Here is an 18,060-nt window from a genome sequence, read left to right on the forward strand (position 1 = left end):
TGAGCAAATAAATAGAGATGAGAATGATAAAGAGCATTTAGTAGCATCATTAACTAATCGAGAAAATCAAAAAAGAACATTAGTAGAAATTACTAATACAGTGGAGCTATTGGTGAATTTATAAGCATTAAGGGGACTGGTGCAACCACTGTGGAAATTAGTATGCAGATACCTCAAAGAACTAGGGCTAGAGGTCCCAGTTTGACCCAGCTATTCCCCTACTGGGTATCTTCCCCAAAGAATTAAAAGAATCATACCACAGCGATATATGTGCACCCATGTTTATAGAGGCATAGTTTGTAATAGCTAAAACTTGGAAAGAGCCCAATTGCCCATCAACTGGAAACTGGATAAAGAAGATGTGGGGTTTTTTTTATAAAATGGAGTACTACTCAGCCATAAACATCGAGAAACTAGAGACATTTATAGCTAAAAGGATGCATATCGAGGCCATACTCTTAAGTGAAATAAATAGGACACACGTGTAAATACCGAATAGTTTCTCTAGTGTGAGAAACTGAAAGTGTGAATAAGGATTAAAATGATTAAAACAAATAATTAATAATTTGAAATAGGAAAAGGTCCAAAAGGTAGGGGTGGTGGGAAGAAGGGAAAGGAAAAATTATGAGAAAAGAAAAAAAAATGGAAATGAAATCTTTTAAGTAGGGAAGGGTGGAGGGGGGTGAAGGGTGCACAGGTAATGGGGAAAAAATAAGAACCAAGATGCATCATGTACACGTACAAGCACCCAATGATAAATGTAAATGTACTGTATACCTAAAATGTACCAATATATTTAAAAAAAAAAAAAAAGGACAAAGAATTGGTGACAGTAGTATTGATTTTTAGAATAAATCTTGAATCAGCTTTTCATAAGTAAGAGTAGACTTGGTCTTTGTCATTCATGAAATGTTCTAACCTGCAGAAGAAAATTGATAATTTAAATGGTTCAAGTTATTTGACTGTAGGGATGTGCTATAACGTCATTTAATTCCAGAGAGTACCAGTGTGACTATGCAGCACATGTCGGCCCACAGAACCAGTGTCACCTAGCTCAGAGAAGTCAGGGTGACAGTAGTGTTGTGTTGTATTAACAGCCTTGTTCTATTAGAAGTTTGCTAAGACCCAAGAGCTGCCACTTCACAAAGTAACACAGCCAGTACCGTTTTGTCTAAGACATTCCTTTGTAATATAAAACGCTGAGTGAGACGATTTCTATTTTAAAATAAGCAAGTTCAAAAAAGATAACTGCACTAGTTCATGTGTTCTGTTATAACAGAATAGTTCAGATGAGTAATTTTCAGAATTACTCAGTTTACAGAAATATTATTTACCTCAGTTTTGGAGGCTCGGAGATCAGGCCACCGCCATTGGGTCCATGAGGGGCTTCCTTCTGGGACCTCGCATGATGGGAGGAAGGGCAAGATAGCAGAACTAGTCACTCGTTTCTGTAAGGGTCTCAATCGTATCAACAAGGGAGGGACCCTCAAGGCCTGATCACTTTTCAAGGCCCCAGCTCTTAAAACTGTCATATTGGTGAAGTCGAGTGGTGGTGGTTGCCTAGTAATCCCAGCACTCTGGAGGCTAAGGCAGGAGGCCAGCCTGGACTACCTAGTGAGACCCTATCTCAAAAAAAGAAAAACAGGAAGACCTGTCATATTGACACCACCAGAGTTTTGGAAGGAACATGTTCAGCCCTATCAGGTGTCTATCCTGGGTGAGTAAATCTTTCTTCTGTAATAGGTAACTTGTCTAGAGGGAGTTGGTGTGCTGTCTGAAGAGACTGGTAAAGCATATAGGGCAAAACCTTTTCTCCTAGTAATAAAGCACAAATGTTATAATAACAGTTGAAAATGGCTGTAATAAAATTGGTAATACAAGATAAGCAGTAGTAATGATAAAATATTTCCAACATGTGTAACAGATGGAAGATTATTATCCAGAATACATGAGTAGCTTCTGTATATCAATGAAAAGAACACTCCAGGAGAAATAGAGGCATATGGCACATGGAAAAAGTCATCGACCTCTCCAGTAGTCAGAAATGCAGATTAATCATTGTTAGGGCCCATGTGATTTAGTAAAATTGAAAACCCATAACCAGGGCAAAACTCAGAAATTGAGAATAGCAAATGCTGGTAAGGATGTGGAAAGAATTACAAGATGTGCACGAAAAATAATTGTGTTCTATAAAGTTAGTTGCAACATTTTGTGTGACACAACCTAAACATCCAGTAGTGCTGCAGTTTAACATGGTTGGCTACCTAAAGGGCGACAAGTTTGGAGGGCGGAGAGAGATTTTGCTTTTTCATTTTATACTTGTGTGCAGAAAACAGCATAGCAAGCTTGAGGTTGCTATCCTGAGAAAGAATACTTGCAAGGTGGGTCTTTGCTTGGAGTCTGAGAACTTGAGCTTTTAAGGGTGGCTCACTGTGCCTCAGTTGTACGAACGATACGGTTTATGTCGAGCACCTGCTCTCCTTTAGGGAGTTTATAATTTTGGTACATGCTGAGTAGAGAGTACCCATGCGAGTACCCTCCGGTCAAAGCCCTGGGCTTTCTCTGACACAGCATTTCACGTCACAGCCAACTGCTGAGAGCCTTCTGTGGGTCTCCTGTGGCTCCATTCGGAGAGAAGGTGCAAAACCTTGGGCTTCACTTACCCATCTTGCCCTTGCTGCTTTTGCTCTGATCCTGTAATGAACCATAGCTCTGTGTGCGGTTATGTTTTTGACCACTCTGGATACTTTGGTGGGTTTTTTATGTGTGTGTTGCCTGATTCCTCTATTTTGCACCCTTTTCCTGATGGTAAAAAATTGAAAGCTTGCCTTTGTGACGTTCTAGATAACAAAGAAGTGAATTGAAAACAAAATGCCTTCAGGTTTGTTATTTAGGACAAAGTGATATTACTTTAGATACATTATGTTGTGCGTCACTCTTCGACCAGTTTTTATCAGTGTGATGGTAAACCACGGAGATGGAATTTCAGCTAGCTTTTTTTGTCCTCTCCAGCTGTATGCACGGCGTTGTCTCAGCTTATGGAACTGGATGTGTTAGTAACATGATAGAAGGGTGTCATTTCCCTGTGTGGTGCTCTGAATGTGGTGATCATTGTTCATTACGTCTAAAATACATGCTGTGCTTTTTGAATGTATAGGAGGAGCTATATGTGGCTTGGTTGGGGGGAAAAGAAATATAAGAAATGATGTCTGTCAGTGAATTGTAATCATGGGCAGTGGCAGCAGTGGTAGAGATGGGATCAAAGGCAGGGTGATTAATATTAAATGTCTAGGACAGTGGTGGCGAACCTGGGGCATACATGTTATTGTGTTTTTCTTTAAGACAAAAGATGTTGATGTATGAGATTTTTCTAAACTGGAATCTCAGTATTCAGGTTTAATCGCAGTGTTAGTGCTTTGTGGTAAGTGGGTTTTAAGTTGCAGTTTGAGCACTCAGTCTCTAAAAGGTTTACACCATCACTGGTCTAGAACACACTTTTGGAATGTATGCTTTATTAGAAAAGAGATTTTTGTCCAATTCACTATGACATCTGTAAAACAAAAATTACAGTGCCTAGCATAGGGTAGGTTAGGCGAGGATGTGGAACGGGTTGTCCTCATGGAGGTGATAATTCAGCCTGAATCTTACCTTTTTATTATAAATGTCTGAGTCCAGCATTAAAATTTTGATGCCTGTCAGAGATTATTGGTGACTTTATGAAAGTAATTTCAGCAGCAGTAAGGGAAAAACATTTCAGAGGATTCAGGAGTTAGTAGTTAGACAGTATAGGTTTCTCTTCCAAAAGTCTGTTCTGTCAACCACAGCTTTGTGGCTGCCAGGCCTAGCAAAAAATAATTTTTTTCCATACAGTGGTAAATAGTGTTGAGGTGTTTTACATTACAAAAGTGACATTTTTCCTGTGCTATATTTTGTTTTTGCAAAGATAAATATGAACCCTGCACCCATGCTATTACTTCAGGGGCCTTTATTTTTTTTTAGTTGGAGCTAAAGAGAATTGATGTTACTTTATTTTAATATGTTAACCTTGGAACTTGGTGTTTTAAGTTTTACTGTATGTTTATATTGTAGATTATGGAATAAAATAAATGATGGGGGCTATAGTGATTGTTTTTTTGAATCAAAATCCAGACATACAACGAGATGAAGGAAGGACTATTCAGAAGCTGTTGTTTTAATACCTTGAATTTGGAATTTCTGAAGTTTACTGTGGGGACAATGGAAGAAAATATTTAAAGTTGGGATTGACTTGGAAAATGAGTATAACCAGTGTTTGCAGGAATTAAATGAAGGAAGTTGAGGGCCCTGTGAGTTGAAACTAAAATAATCAAGCCTGTTCCATTTATTGTATTAGTAAAATTAGTATATATGACAAAATTTTATTGTTCTAATTCAAATGGTATTCTTTTATTTCCATAAAAGTGTACCTTCAGAGTCTGGAAAGGTAAATTTGCATAAAATATATTTTTTTTTCCTCACCAGGAAAGAGACTTTAAGAAAAGTATAGCTGGGGATTTAGCTCAGTGGTTTCGCCGCCTGCTGCATAAGCGCAAGGACCCGAGTTCAATCCCGGTAGCAAAAAAAAAAAAAAGTACTCCAGGTTATAATCAGGCTGGGGATTTAGCTCAGTGGTTTCACTGCCTGCTTTGCAAGCGCAAGGACCCGAGTTCCATTCCTGGTACAAAAAAAAAAAGAAAAGTATTTACTTGTCTAGCTTGTCCAAAGCAAAACACTCCCAAAAACTCAACTTACAGACTCTTTAATTTTAAGTTATTTTTCCTTTTAGTTTTTATATTTGCCATATTCTTTTTAAATGTAAAGTCTGTAGTACAGAATTTTATTTTTAAAAATTCTTGAAATTAAGAATCATTGCTTCATCCATTTAGGGAGGATGATAAGGCGAGGGTGAGGAAATCTTTGCTAGTAGTTGATGGAACTGGGACTTGAACCCCAGCTTCTCTTACTCAAAACTGTCGGGTGTGTGTGTGTGTGTGTGTGTGTGTGAGAGAGTGATTTCTTAGGTAAACCAGTCAGTTCTAATTTGCATCCATTTTCTGTACGTGCCACCACATGGAAATGTCGAACAGTTTAATGGTCCCTGTTTGTGGTGGGTTTTGCGGACAGTAGCTGATATTAGCAGTATTGCGAGGACCGCACCCCTAGGAAATTCCTGTCCTAGCAGGGCTGCTGTGTGGGCCCTCAGGAGTGCCCTGAGTAGACGCATGCAGAGGCAGTGGATGGAGATGAGGAAGCACCCACAGGGATGTGGATGATGGTGCGTGTGCCAGTACTGGTCTAGGAAATGTTTCAAGATGATTCCTGTACTGAGGGAGTAGGAGGCAAGGCAAGGCAGACAGGGGAGTAGCTGAAGTGGAGAAATTGATATGAGTGAAGCGCAGAAGAATTTTGTTACCCAAAGCCCCTAAGAGTGATTGGCCCTTACTGACTTTATTAGCAGTTCTCACTTAGGCTTCAGTGAGAAAGCGTGGCCATGCATTTCTGAGAAAGAGTGACAGACAAGTTAGTCTGTGAGGCAGCAGTGACAGAAAGGGTGAGCAAAGATAGGAAGATGGATTTTGAAAGGCAGAGTCGAGCATTTTCCATTTAAAGGAATACATTCTAGGTGTGTGGTTGAAAGTTCTTTGGCTGTTTTAGCAGGTGTTATAAAACCTGCTAGTAGTATTGTGCATATTTTTATGTGTAAAGATTCAAGAATAGCTAGTTAGACATTGTGCAGTGTACTTTGAGTGTAAATTATATACTCTGATTTTAGTATTCCCTGTTGCTACTTTTAATCATTTTTGTGGGGGAGCTGTGTTTGTTTTGTCTTTTGAGGTGAGGACTTGCTAAGTTACTCAGGCTGGCCTCGAACTCGACTCAGTCCTCCTGCCTTAGTAGCTGGGATTACAGACACACACTACCACTCCAAACCTGCTTATTAGGGTTTTAAAAATTATTTTTGCTTGGTTATAGTGGAACTTCTAGGGTAGGGTTTAATTAATAGTAGAATTGAGTGATTTTTGCTACTTGAGGACAAATTTTTTATGAATAAAACCAACAAAGGCATAGAAGACTTTGGGGGTATGATGTATAGTCTAATAACAGCCCATGAAGGATCTTAGTTCTTGTAATTTATTTGTACCCCTTCGATTCAAACAAGAATTTGAGTTAGTTAAATAGCTTTATCGGTTCTGTTTTTACTGTGTTCATTTCTTTTCTTTTTTTGGTTTTGTTTTGCGGTACCGGGGATTGAACTCAGGACCTTCCCCTTGCGAGGCAGGCGCAGTGCTGCTTTCTTAATTAGTGTTTATTTATCTAAGTGCCTTCTCAGCTCAGTGTCTGTTCCGAAGAAATGAAGAAAATTAGAAGTATTTTCAAGGTGCACCTAACAAGACTTGCTGATGGGGAGGCCGGTGAAAGAAAGGAAGGGAGCAAGGCTGGCTCTGGGTTGCCCGAGCAGTGGTTAAGGTGGTGCTGCGGTGCTGTGCAGGCAGACGTGTTTGTGGTGCCTGCCGCTTGACGTGTGTGGACAACCCAGCGGTGAGCTGTTGCAGTTGGCGAGATTTAACAGCCCTCGCACAACGTTCTCAGGGGCTTCAGTCCTTAGGTAAACAATGAAGCTGTTCTGGTAAGAACTCAACCCTAACACACACAGATCATCTTAAAAGGCGATAGTCATATTACCTGTGACTCTTGGAGGCCTTTGAGAACCAGTCTGTTGGTTTCAGATTAGGGGAATACAGTCCTGTGTTTTAAAAAGTTAAGAGGAAACCATTTATTCAGGACTTTAAAACAAAGGGAGTATTAAACTCAGGTTTTGTTTACATCAAAAATTCTAATGTAAAGGCTGGGGATTATATAGCTCACTAGTGAGACCCTAATCTAATTTGATCAGTGCCCAAAACAGACAAAACAAAACTACAGAACCCCATAATATTTCAAAACATTTCTGTGACTTGTCTGAGAAGGTGCAACAAATTATTCTTGGTTTCACCTGTTTTTAACGTGCTTTGATTTGCATTGATACTATCCTGTGAAGCCTAAAACAATAGTCTACTCCTTGCCCTCAGTTTTATAGACAAGTAGTGAAATACATTTTATAAATGACAGCGTGATGTACAAGAACACCTTGGAGAGGGCTGAAGGGAAGGCCAGTTAAGGAGTGGGAACGTTCAAGAGAAGCTTCACAAAGGAAGTAACACTTCTGCCAGAATTCTGTTAACTCAACACCAGCAAGAGCACAAACTGACAGGATAGCAGGGGTGCGGGTTGCTGGAGGGGGTGCTGGAGGTGAGCTGACTTCTGTGTGGCTGGAGAGCCCTGCTCTAGTGATAGCGTTCTGAAAAGAAGCTGGAACGTTGGTCAGGGAGCATTAAAACCTTTTATAGTACAGAATTGGTAGTTCATCTCGGAGGTGACAGACACTTGTGAGAGTTTGGAGCAAGGACTAAAGTGATTATTCAGGGCAGAGGAGGACTGGGGATTGAACTCAGTGCCTTCGCAATTGGGCTGCATCCCCAGCCCTTTGTTATTATTGTTCTGTTTTTAAAATGTAGAGACAGAGGGCCAGGGCTTTAGCTCAGTGGTTCTGGCGCCTGCCTTTTAAGCACAAGGTCCCGAGTTTGATCCCCGGTAGCAAAAAATAAATAAAAATAAATAAAAGTTTAGAGACAGAGTCTTGCTAAATTGTCCAGGCTAGGCTTACACTTATGACCCTCCTGCCTCATCTTCCCACAGGGCAGGGATTACAGGTGCTAGAATCACCACACCCGACTAATAAATCTAAATCTGACAGTGATTTTTATTTTGTATTTATGGAGTTTATAGTCTATTAAAGGAAATAAGATGTATTCTCTATATATTTATATTAGGAGTAGTAAATGGGAAGTGTTCTAAGTAGGCATGCGTGTAAAGGTAAAAAGAACTTGGAAGAGAAAGTAGTTTTGAGTGCATCAGAAACTAAAGACGGTAAGTATTCAAGAGGGATACGGTTTGGAGGTGCTTGAGTGGCCTCACCACAAAGAAGCAGAGAAAAAGCACTCACAAAGATGCAGCAAGGTGATCGCCAGGTGAGCTTTTTCCAGGTAGAATATTGCAGAGCAGCTTTTCATAGCTTTTTTTGGCAGTTACTGCTAATGTAAGTGTTGTCATGTCTGTACAATGTTGGATTGATTTTTCTGGTGTTTTACATTTATGTGATGGAAAACTGATTCAGAGGAGAGTTTAGTTTCTCTATCTGCCATTCCTCAGAACTTTTAAGTCTTTTATTTATTGTCCTTTGGTTTTTTAGCAGCCTGTGCTTTTTGCTTTCACTGGCTGCTCACCTATGATCTCATCACTCTTTTTTGCCTTTGATAATTATATTTTTCTTTATTCATTCCTAATTCTCCAGTTTCCTATGAAAAATCTTGAAGCACTTTTTTCAAACTTTTTTTTTAACTTTTATTAGTGCATGTTTGCAGCACATAATGATTACATTCACTAGGGAATTGGTACATGTACATAACACAGTTTACTTCCCTTCCCCCTCTTTACCCCCTTTTATTTTTCCAGCATCAGATTCATTTATCTTATCAGACCTCATAATTATCATATATACAGATTGAAAACCAGACTAATAGGTCAAAGAACATTTAAAACATGTAAGATAATTGCACTAACTCAAGGTACACTTTTAGATAAATTGTTCATGCCGGTCTCAAGGTGCATCCACTTTCATACAGATGACTCAAGTTTATCCTTTTATGGCAGAGTAGTACTCCATTGTATGTAAATACTACATTTTAATTTATTCATCTATTGATGGATATATAGGCTATTTCCAAGATTTAGCTACTTTGAATTACGCTGCTATACACATGGGTATGCATACATCACTGTGGTATGTTGTCTTTAATTCTTCTGGGAAGATATCTAGAAGGGGCATAGCTGGGTCAAACGGAATTTCTTTTAGGTTTTTGAGGATTCTCCATACAGATTTCCATGGTGGTTGTGTCAGTTTACACTCCACCAGCAGTGGAGAAGAGTTCCTTTCCTCTCCGCAGCCTCTCCAGCATTTGTTCCTGATAGATTTCTGTTTTGTTTTTTTTGAGACAGGGCCTCATTATAGTTCCAGCTGTCCTTGAACTGACTTTGTAGCCCAGGCAGGCCTCAAACTTGTGCCTCAGCCTCTCAGGTACTAGGGATACAGGTGTGTGCCACTACATCCAGCACTTGGTTGATTTCTTGATGGTAACCATTCTTTGTGGAGTGAGATGGAATCTCAGTATTGTTTTAATTTGTATTTCTCAAATGGCCAGCAGTGTTGAATGTTTTTTCATGTATTTATTGACTATTGGTATTGCTTAATCTGAGAAGTATCTATTCATTTCAGATGCTCATTTTTTCATTGAATCTTTAAGTTTGAGGGGGTCTAATTTTTTTGAATTCTTTATATATTCTAGATATTAGTCTTTTTTTTTTTTTTTTTTGGTACCAGGGGTCAAACTCGGGACCTTGCACTTGCGAGGCAGGCACCGGAACCACTGAGCTATGTCCCTGCCCCATATTAGTCTTTTGTCTGAGGAATAGCTGGCAAAACCCTTTTCCCATTCTGTAAGTTGTCTCTTCACTATTAGTGGTTTCCTTTGCTGTTCATGAAGTGCTTCTTTCAGAATAATTTGGTGCTGCCAACCTATAGAGAAAGCTTAGAGGAACCTAAGAGGTTGTTGAAAATCAGCCTCTGTCTGCATGTTGATCAGTCAGTGCTAGGAGCATAGATACCTTATACAGTGGTTATACAGAACTGGGTCACTGGTAGCAGCAGCTGCAGCACCTGTGAACATAACTAAAAATGCAGATTTTCAGGTGTTTCCCCAGACCTACTGAATAGGAAACTAGGGGTGGGCCCCTGCAGTCTTGCCCTCTAACTGACTCTGAAGCCAGCTAAGTTTGGTAAACAGACTGGCCCACTGGATGCAAGTACCAGGCAGATAGATTGGTCCAGAGTTGCTATATGTGGCTTGATCTTTGATCAAGGAAAAGTTTTGAATGAATGAATGAATGAATGAATGAATGAAAATAGAACCAGCAAAAGGCAGCTAAAGATTTTCAGTAATTGACTCCAGCAATAGCCAACCTTGATTGAGCCGTTACATGCACCACGCTCTTTGACAAGTGCACAGGGACTGTTTCCATCTTACAGAGGGGGGACACCGAGGAGCTAATGTTCATTGTCATTTGGTTGGAAGTAGCCAGCCCAGAATTTTGATTCAAGCAGCTATGTAAGGCTGACTTTTGGGGTGGAGGTTAGGGAATAAGTCTCTACTTGAAGATACCTTTTTAGTACAGTTGGGTAAAATTTTCCTGATGTTGATTTTTTTAAAGTACAAAACAAGGTTTTGTATCTGTGATGGGTCTGAAAGTTTCTGAGTACAATAGTATGTATATATTTAAATTGAAACAGTAATTGTACATGTATATGAGGTACAGTATGACATTTCAGTGTAGGTTTATAATACCTAATGGCTAGATCAGATGTAAGTATACTATTTAGGTGGGGATTTATTTGCATAGAACATCATTCACTCATTCATTCATTCATTTGAGACAAAGTCTAGCTATGTAGTTCAGGCTGGCCTTGAACTCACTGTATAGCCCAGGCTGGCCTCAGATTCGCAGTGATCCTCCTGCCTCAGCCTCCTGAGTGCTGGGATTACAGGCATGCACCACCACACCCGGCTTTAATTTTCTTAAACAAACTTTTTATTAAAATAACTTTTATAAAACAAAAATAATAAATGAGAAGAGTGGTGTTGCTGTACATTTTACATCTTCCGCATTCAGCCTGGAGGACGGTGCACTCTCAGCTGGGTCTGGGCCTCACTGCCAACCTTACTCAGAGGAGCCGCTGGCCTGAAGGCCCCTTTTCATGGCCTCTGCCCATGACTGTGGGTTGTGAGCTTTAATGTTACAGCAAAACTCAGCAGGTGGTGGTTCTGTTTTGTTTGTTTATTCTGCAATAACATGTTTTGTTTTGTTTTGTTTTGTTTGTACTGGGGATCGAACTCAGGACTTTGTGCTTGCGAGGACAGGCACAGTGCCACTGAGCTAAATCCCCAGCCAACATGCTTCATTTTTAAATTTGAGTGTATAGGGGCCGGGGATTTAGCTCAGTGGTTCCACCGCCTGCCTCGCAAGCACAATGTCCCGAGTTAGATCCCCAGTACCAAAAAAAATTTTTTTTTATTAAATATGTAAGGTATTTCTGTTCACATAGAGTAATGAAAATATAAACAATCTTTCTGACTTTCTCATTATTTTACATTTAATTTTTTGAGGTTGAAAAACAGAGTAATAAGTCCTTCCCATCTATTTCTCACAGCTGCCTGTTTGTAATAGACACTTTCTCTTATGTCTTTCACAGATACTTCATGCACATTTACAAGTGAGCACACATACATTTTAAGTTCCTTTTAACACCAGTAGTAGGATATTACATACAGTTACTTATCTCTGCTTTTTGCCCTTAGTGTATTTTTAAGTTGTTGCTGTATTGCTGTATACAGACAGCTTCCTCTTTTGCTTTCCCAAATTATTATATTTGACTGTATGAATGAAACAAGTCTATTTAGCCAGTCCTCTAATAATAGAATTTATTTAATTGTTTGCAGTCTTTTGCCGTTATAAACATTGTGGCAGTGAATAACCTCGTGCATGCATCATTTCACACGGGCACGCACTTCATCTGGAGGACACATTTGTAGACCTGTAGTTCCTGGGCCGAGAGGTTGTGTGCATTTGTAATTGTCAAATTTCCCTTCCAGAAGGCTTGCATTACTGTTCCTTTTCATCAGTATTGTATAGAAGTTCTGATTTCCACACCCCTTCTCCATCAGCTTCACTTTCAGATACAGCCCCCACCCCAACACCTGTATATATTTTGAGAACTTTATTCTCACAGGAAAAAGCATTGTACGTATAGGAAATTTGACTTTGGCATTGTGCCTTGCAGAACAAGATTGTAATAAGCCTTTTTGTCTTAAAGAAAAAAATGTATATTCCTGTTTTAGATCTCCAAGATTATAATGATAAAATTTAGTAGTCAAAAAGTTAACCATTCTGTATGCGTCTTTATAAAATTTATTTCAAGCCCTTTATGTTAAAGTACATCATAACAGTATTTAAGACAAGATTCTTGTATTGCAGTTCTGATTTAAAAAATACAGACCTAACATTTTTTTGTTTGTTTGTTTGTTTGTTTTAGACCTAACATTTTTAGTTGCTTAAATATCAGCATCACAAGCAAAAAATAAGATGATGGGAAGACCTCTTTCCATTTGTATTTAATAATTCATTGAATAGTAGAACCAGAATGCTTTCAATATGCCTTTAAGCCTGAAAGAAAGTAGGCTTCTTTGAAATTAAATTTTAGCAATGTAGTTGAGTAGATTCTAAACAATTCACAATGCCGACTTTCAGTTCTTCTGAAAGCAGGAAGTGTATTACTGACACACAGAAATATTCCAGCCCAAAGAACATCCCTAATGCCATATGTGGTAAGAATTTGTCACTAACCCACAAACCACTTCTGTAATGCAATGAATAAGCAGCATTGGGCTTTGTTGGACATTTCCAATCCAGAAAGAACCTTGTTTTGCAGTGTCTTATAAGTAATTATTAGCTTATCCCTGGAGAGAGCCTGGCACATCATGGATGCTCAAGGTTTATTGAGAGAAGAAATAAAGAAACCTGTGCATAATTCTTTTAGGCATGACATTTAAACTTGATTAGGTTATTGAGACCTGTAGTTAAAACAAGCTACCTGCCTACATTAAAAAGTGAGCTAAATATCCTGGCTTGGCTTATTATATCTTTAAATAAAGGTACTTACTTTTATTCTAGTTGTTCCCTTCATTGTCACTCATTTGGAGTAAGTATTGATTTTATGTTTGCATTTATGCTAAAAAGAAATTATCTTTTAGGTTAATGATTATGAGCTAGGAAAAATAAGCTTAAGAGCAAGAAGCAAATTAGTTATGCGGAATTTGGTCAGCAAATTTAGTGAGGAGCTATTTGAGAATTATTAACATTTTAAACATAACAATGTTTCTCTAAATGTGAATTTTATTTTCTTGTATTTTAAGCGATTAAGAAGATTGTCTACCAAATATAGGACAGAAAAGATATATCCCACAGCCACTGGAGAAAAAGAAGAAAATGTTAAAAAGAACAGATATAAGGACATACTGCCATGTAAGTTTGAAATGCCCTTGATAGAACAAATAGAAATGCTAATTAGCCTTTTGTAACCCAACTCCCTTTATCCTTCCTGAGTTTGATTATTGAGATAGTAATTAACCTCTTTTTCAAGGTAGACTACAACGTAATAATTTGCAATTGTGTTTCTTGTTTTTCCTTTCCATAGAAGTTTTTGTTGGTGTGTAGTTTTTTCTTAGGCATCAGAGTTGCTCTAATGATAAATTGTTTTAAACACCAAAATTCCAAGTGAAAGTGTCTTTTATAGACTCTGTCGGGAGAAGCTGTTTTACTAAGAATTTTGTAAAATACTCAAAAGACTGGCTTATCTGTTACCTGTTCATAGTGAGATCCTTGATTAACTATGCATGAAAGAATGGTCCCTGAGAGGTCTCTGACCTCAGTGAGTGTCTCTGAGCACATGCTTAGAACACATGTCCTTGATGGACTCACAGGGGCTTATTTCAGCATTTATTCTTTCTTCAGCATTTTTTTCTGGTAAGTATTTTGACACTGTTCCCCAGTCCCTGTTTGTGATTTTTTTTTTCTCCCATGATCTCTTTCACATCATCTCTTCCCTCTCATTTCCTCCCTGTTCCTCACAATTTGCTTATCTTCATCTCCCCATTTTTTCTGCAGTGCTGAGAATTGAATGCAGTGTCTGGCTCAGAGCCGGTGCACTACCACTGAGCTACATCCCCAACACCACCCCCCTTTTTTTAAAATTTTTCTTTTTCTTTTTCCTAGCCCTTTTTAAACTTTGATGTTCTTTTTTTTTGCTATGGGGGATCGAACTCAGGTCCTTGTGCTTGCAAGGCAGGCAGCAGAACCACTGAGCTAAATCCCCGGCCCTCCTTTTTAAACTTTGAAACAGGGTCTTGTTAAATTGCCTAGGCTGGCCTCAAACTTGAGATCCTCCTGCCTCCGCTTCCCAAGTAGCTGGAGTTACAGATACCACCATGCCTGGCTGTTCCTTCATTTCCCAGCTGTGGAATGTGTTAGCAGAATTAACAAGTAACACCATAGGGTAATGATGAAGACCTACAATTCTGGAAGTTCAAATCCTTGTAAGCTGTAAGACATTGGTCTCATCCTGTCTGTCTGGGTTTCTCATCTGTGAAATAGAGACAATAATAATAGCTTTTAGGATTATTTTTAGTGTGAGGATTATAACTGCATTCATTAGGCTTTTGCAAAACACCTCCCACTTCCCTTATTGGTGGTTTTTTTTTGTTTTGTTTTGTTTTGTTTCCTTACTTATGTTTTATGTTTTAGTCCACCAGGCTGCTATAACAAAAGTACCATGGCTTTTTAATGACAGGACTGTTTCTTATAGTGCTGGAGCCTGGGGCGTGCAAGGTCAGGGCAGTAGCAGACGGTGCCTCTGCCCGGTGAGGGCCTCTGCCAGGGTGCGCTCCTGGTGGCTGGGCAGACGTCCTTCCACAGGCTTCCGTGAGGACCGACTTCGTTCTCCAGGCCTCGGCCGGTCACCCCCTCCATCCCTGCCTCAGTACTGTTGCCTCGGCTGGGGCTTCAGCGTAGGCAGCCGGAGGACACAAGCATTCAGGCCACCGGACCAGTCCCCTCCTTAGGGATTACATGGGTTTCTTGACACTTCATTAAGGAAGATCCTCTTGAGGTGTAGTTCTCTGGAATTAGTGCATGTGCTCAGATAGTCCACTTCTGTTTCTGTCATTTAGAGAAATCTTAAGTAGTTCCAGGTTTCTGTTTTTATATGTTGCTTCGTTAATTTTTATTAATTTTCACAGAAAAGTTTTGTGTGTATACTATGTGCAGAAGCAAAACTGGCAAAATTCCCTGCCCTTGTGTATATTCTAGTCTTGGTGATAAACGGTGAATACAAATTAATACACATTGTCTGTTAGGTGGTGATTGGTGCTATTGAGAATAATATAGCAGGAGCCATGGACATGGAGAAAGTTGGGAATAGGAGGGAGAACAGTTTTGAATAAAAGGGCAGGTTGGTGATATGCTATTAAGCCAGCCCCTGAAAAATAAAAGCACTGATTCATATTGTTTACTGATTTCTGGGACAAATGGATTTCTCTGGTAATCACAACAGAACTAGGAGGTAAGGTAGGTACTATATATGCTGTTTTATAGGTGGGAAATTAAGATGCAGAGATTAAATGGCTTGTCACAGAGTTAATAGTCTGGAATGAGAATTTAAGTGAAGGCAGTTGATTCACAAAACAGTGATTCTCAGAGGGTGATTCTTCCCCTTGGGACTTTCAGCAATGTGTGCAGACAGTATGGTTGTCATATCGGGGGTTGGAGTATGGGCAGAGTTCAGGCGTAGCACTGCACGTCCTACAGTGCACCAATGCAGCCTACCCACTTTAGTTAGGGAGGCTGAAGTGCCAAGAGAGTGCCTGCCCTACAGCAGTGATGGTGAACCTTTTAGGGCTTCAGTGATAACCATCAGCCAGCTGCAGCACGTGTGCCACAGGTCCTGGAGCCTGAGCTCTTAATTACTGTGCCAGAGTCAGAGTGACAGCCTTTTTTGTCTTTAGAATATTTAAGATTTGATAAATTGATTTCCAATAAACTTCTACTTATTTTGCTTCGGAAAATCACATTGAAAGTAATTATATTTATGGATATATATTTACTTACTATTAGAAATAATTTGTCAGTTTCCTTTGAGTGTTTAACCTGTCCAGTGTTTGCAGAAATATTATTTTTTTAAACAGATTTGAGATCTGATTTATCCATTTTGAGTGTACAATTCCACAGCTCTTTTTTTTTTTTTTTTTTTGTACCGGGGATCGAACTCCGGTCCTTGCGCTTGTGGGGCAGGTGGCAGCATCACTGAGCTAAATTCCTGGCCCCACAACTCTTTTTTCTTAATAAATTTATAGAATTGTAAAACAGTTGGCATAAACCAGTTTCAGGACATTCCAGAACTTTCAAAAGATCTGTCGTCTTCAGTACCAGCATTTGCTAGTCTGCTGTTGCTAATTTGCTGTTTGTGCTGCAGATTCTTTTCTGAAATTTAATACAGACACAATCATACAATATGTGGTCTGACTTCTTTCACTTAGTACACTTTGAAGATTCGTTTGTGTTGGATGCAGCAGTAGTTCATTCCTTTTTGTTGTTGAGGAATATTTCACTGTATGGATATGCCACATTTTTTTATCCATTCACCAGTTGGTAAACATTATGAACGGTACTGCTGTAAGTATTTCCATGTAAGTCTGTGTGTACGTGACATTGTATTCATCTTAGGTATAGTGGGAATGGAATTGTTGGGTCTTTAGAAGCTTACATTCTACTTTTTAAGAAACTGCTGAACTGCATTTCATGGTGGCTGTTCCATTTTATGTCTTCAGCAGTGATGTGTGAGGGCTCCAGTTTTTTTCACATCCTCATCAGAACACACTACATCGGGTTTTTGTTTGTTTGAGGCTGCTTCTCAGTGTGTCACCCAGACTGGTCTTGAGCTCCTGTCTCAATGTTCCTCGAGCATCAGCCTCTTGAATAGCCAGGACTACTGGATAGGTGCCGTGTGCTGGCTTTGGAAGTTTTGATTATAGTTATTTAGTGGTTCTTGTTATAGTTCTCATTTGCATCTTTTCTTGTGCTGTTGGCCATTTGTATTTCTTAAGTGAAGTCTATTTAAATCATTTATACATTAAAAATATTGGCTGACTGGTAGGCTAGCCACTGTGGCACACCTGTGAGCCCAGCTGCCCGGGAGGTTAAGGCCAGAGGCTCATGAGTTGGAGGCCAGCCTGGGCAAATGGCAAGGCCCCATCTCAATAAAAAGGGCTGGGGAATGCAGCTCAGTGTAAAGCACCTCTGGGTTCAATCCCCAGGTGCACATCAAAAAGGGAAAGTCTCACTGACTTGTAAGAGTTCTTGGACTGTCCTGGCCAAGGAGGCCAGGAAACTGAGGCGAGTTCTGCGCTGTGAGATCTAGGGACACCCACCTCTCCCTCTGCCAAAGCCGGGCAAGCTGTGCTCTGGAAGTGACAGTCTGGGTTCTCTGCCTATTCCAGTGTTCATTACAGACACTTTATTTCTCGGAGCAAGGCTTTAGTTAGTAGATCTCTTTGTTTCCTTGGAGGTTTATATATAAATATATAAAATTTATATATTTTCTTCTTGTTGCCCCTGGTTGTTAGTGTTTGCTCAGGACAGGGAGGACACTTTTAAAGAGACTCTTGTATAGCCAGTATCAATTTCATCTTTTGATTTAGACTCTTGGGAGCATGTAGAGGTAGTCAGCAAAACTATGGGAAGGGAATTGTTTTCATTTCTTAGATATTTAAATTTTTTTATACTTAATAAGAGCACCAATGAAAACATTAAAATTGTGTGTGTGTGTGTGTTATATGAGCAAAGTAATATTTTTGGAATTCTCAATAATATACTGTGCTTGTATAATAGAAGGCCTTGGCCACTATATTTGCTTGTGCTCTAGAGTATAAATGGGGAGTTTTAAATAAGAACTTAGTGAATCAAACTTAGTGTACAGTGTAGAATTCCAAAAATCTTTTACTATTTTAATTTGCTTTTCTAGTCCCCACTTGTTGAATTGGCAATAGGCAAAAGAAGACTGCCAAAAATGTTAATTATTGAAGCTAGTTAATAGATGTACAAGGATTCATTGTGCAGTTCTATTTTGTATATGCTTAAATTTTTCATCTTAGAAAATTTTCTTTTTAAAAAAAGAAATCCCCAGCCTGGCCTGCAGGGCAGCCAGACTGTCATTTGGGAACCACAATTCTTGTTTGGATTTGTGGCACCCGAAACATTTGTAGAGGACCCATTGGTAAA

General features: G+C 39.3%; 1 protein-coding gene across 3 annotated transcripts in view; it reads left to right on the forward strand.

Moving 5' to 3' along the window:
* The window catches only part of Ptpn12 (protein tyrosine phosphatase non-receptor type 12), a 97,323-nt gene that overhangs the window by 22,350 nt on the left and 56,913 nt on the right, over positions 1-18,060 (forward strand). For all 3 annotated transcript variants that reach the window (XM_004839736.3, XM_004839737.3, XM_021253963.2), the window contains exon 2: positions 13,143-13,251. In XM_004839736.3, the coding sequence (XP_004839793.1) occupies positions 13,143-13,251 (109 nt within the window). The remainder of the gene's footprint in view (positions 1-13,142; positions 13,252-18,060) is intronic.

The sequence above is a fragment of the Heterocephalus glaber genome, unplaced genomic scaffold, assembly GCF_053883595.1.
Source record: "Heterocephalus glaber isolate CG9 unplaced genomic scaffold, H.glaber_assembly_v1.0 deba00000676, whole genome shotgun sequence".
Lineage (NCBI taxonomy): Eukaryota > Metazoa > Chordata > Mammalia > Rodentia > Bathyergidae > Heterocephalus > Heterocephalus glaber.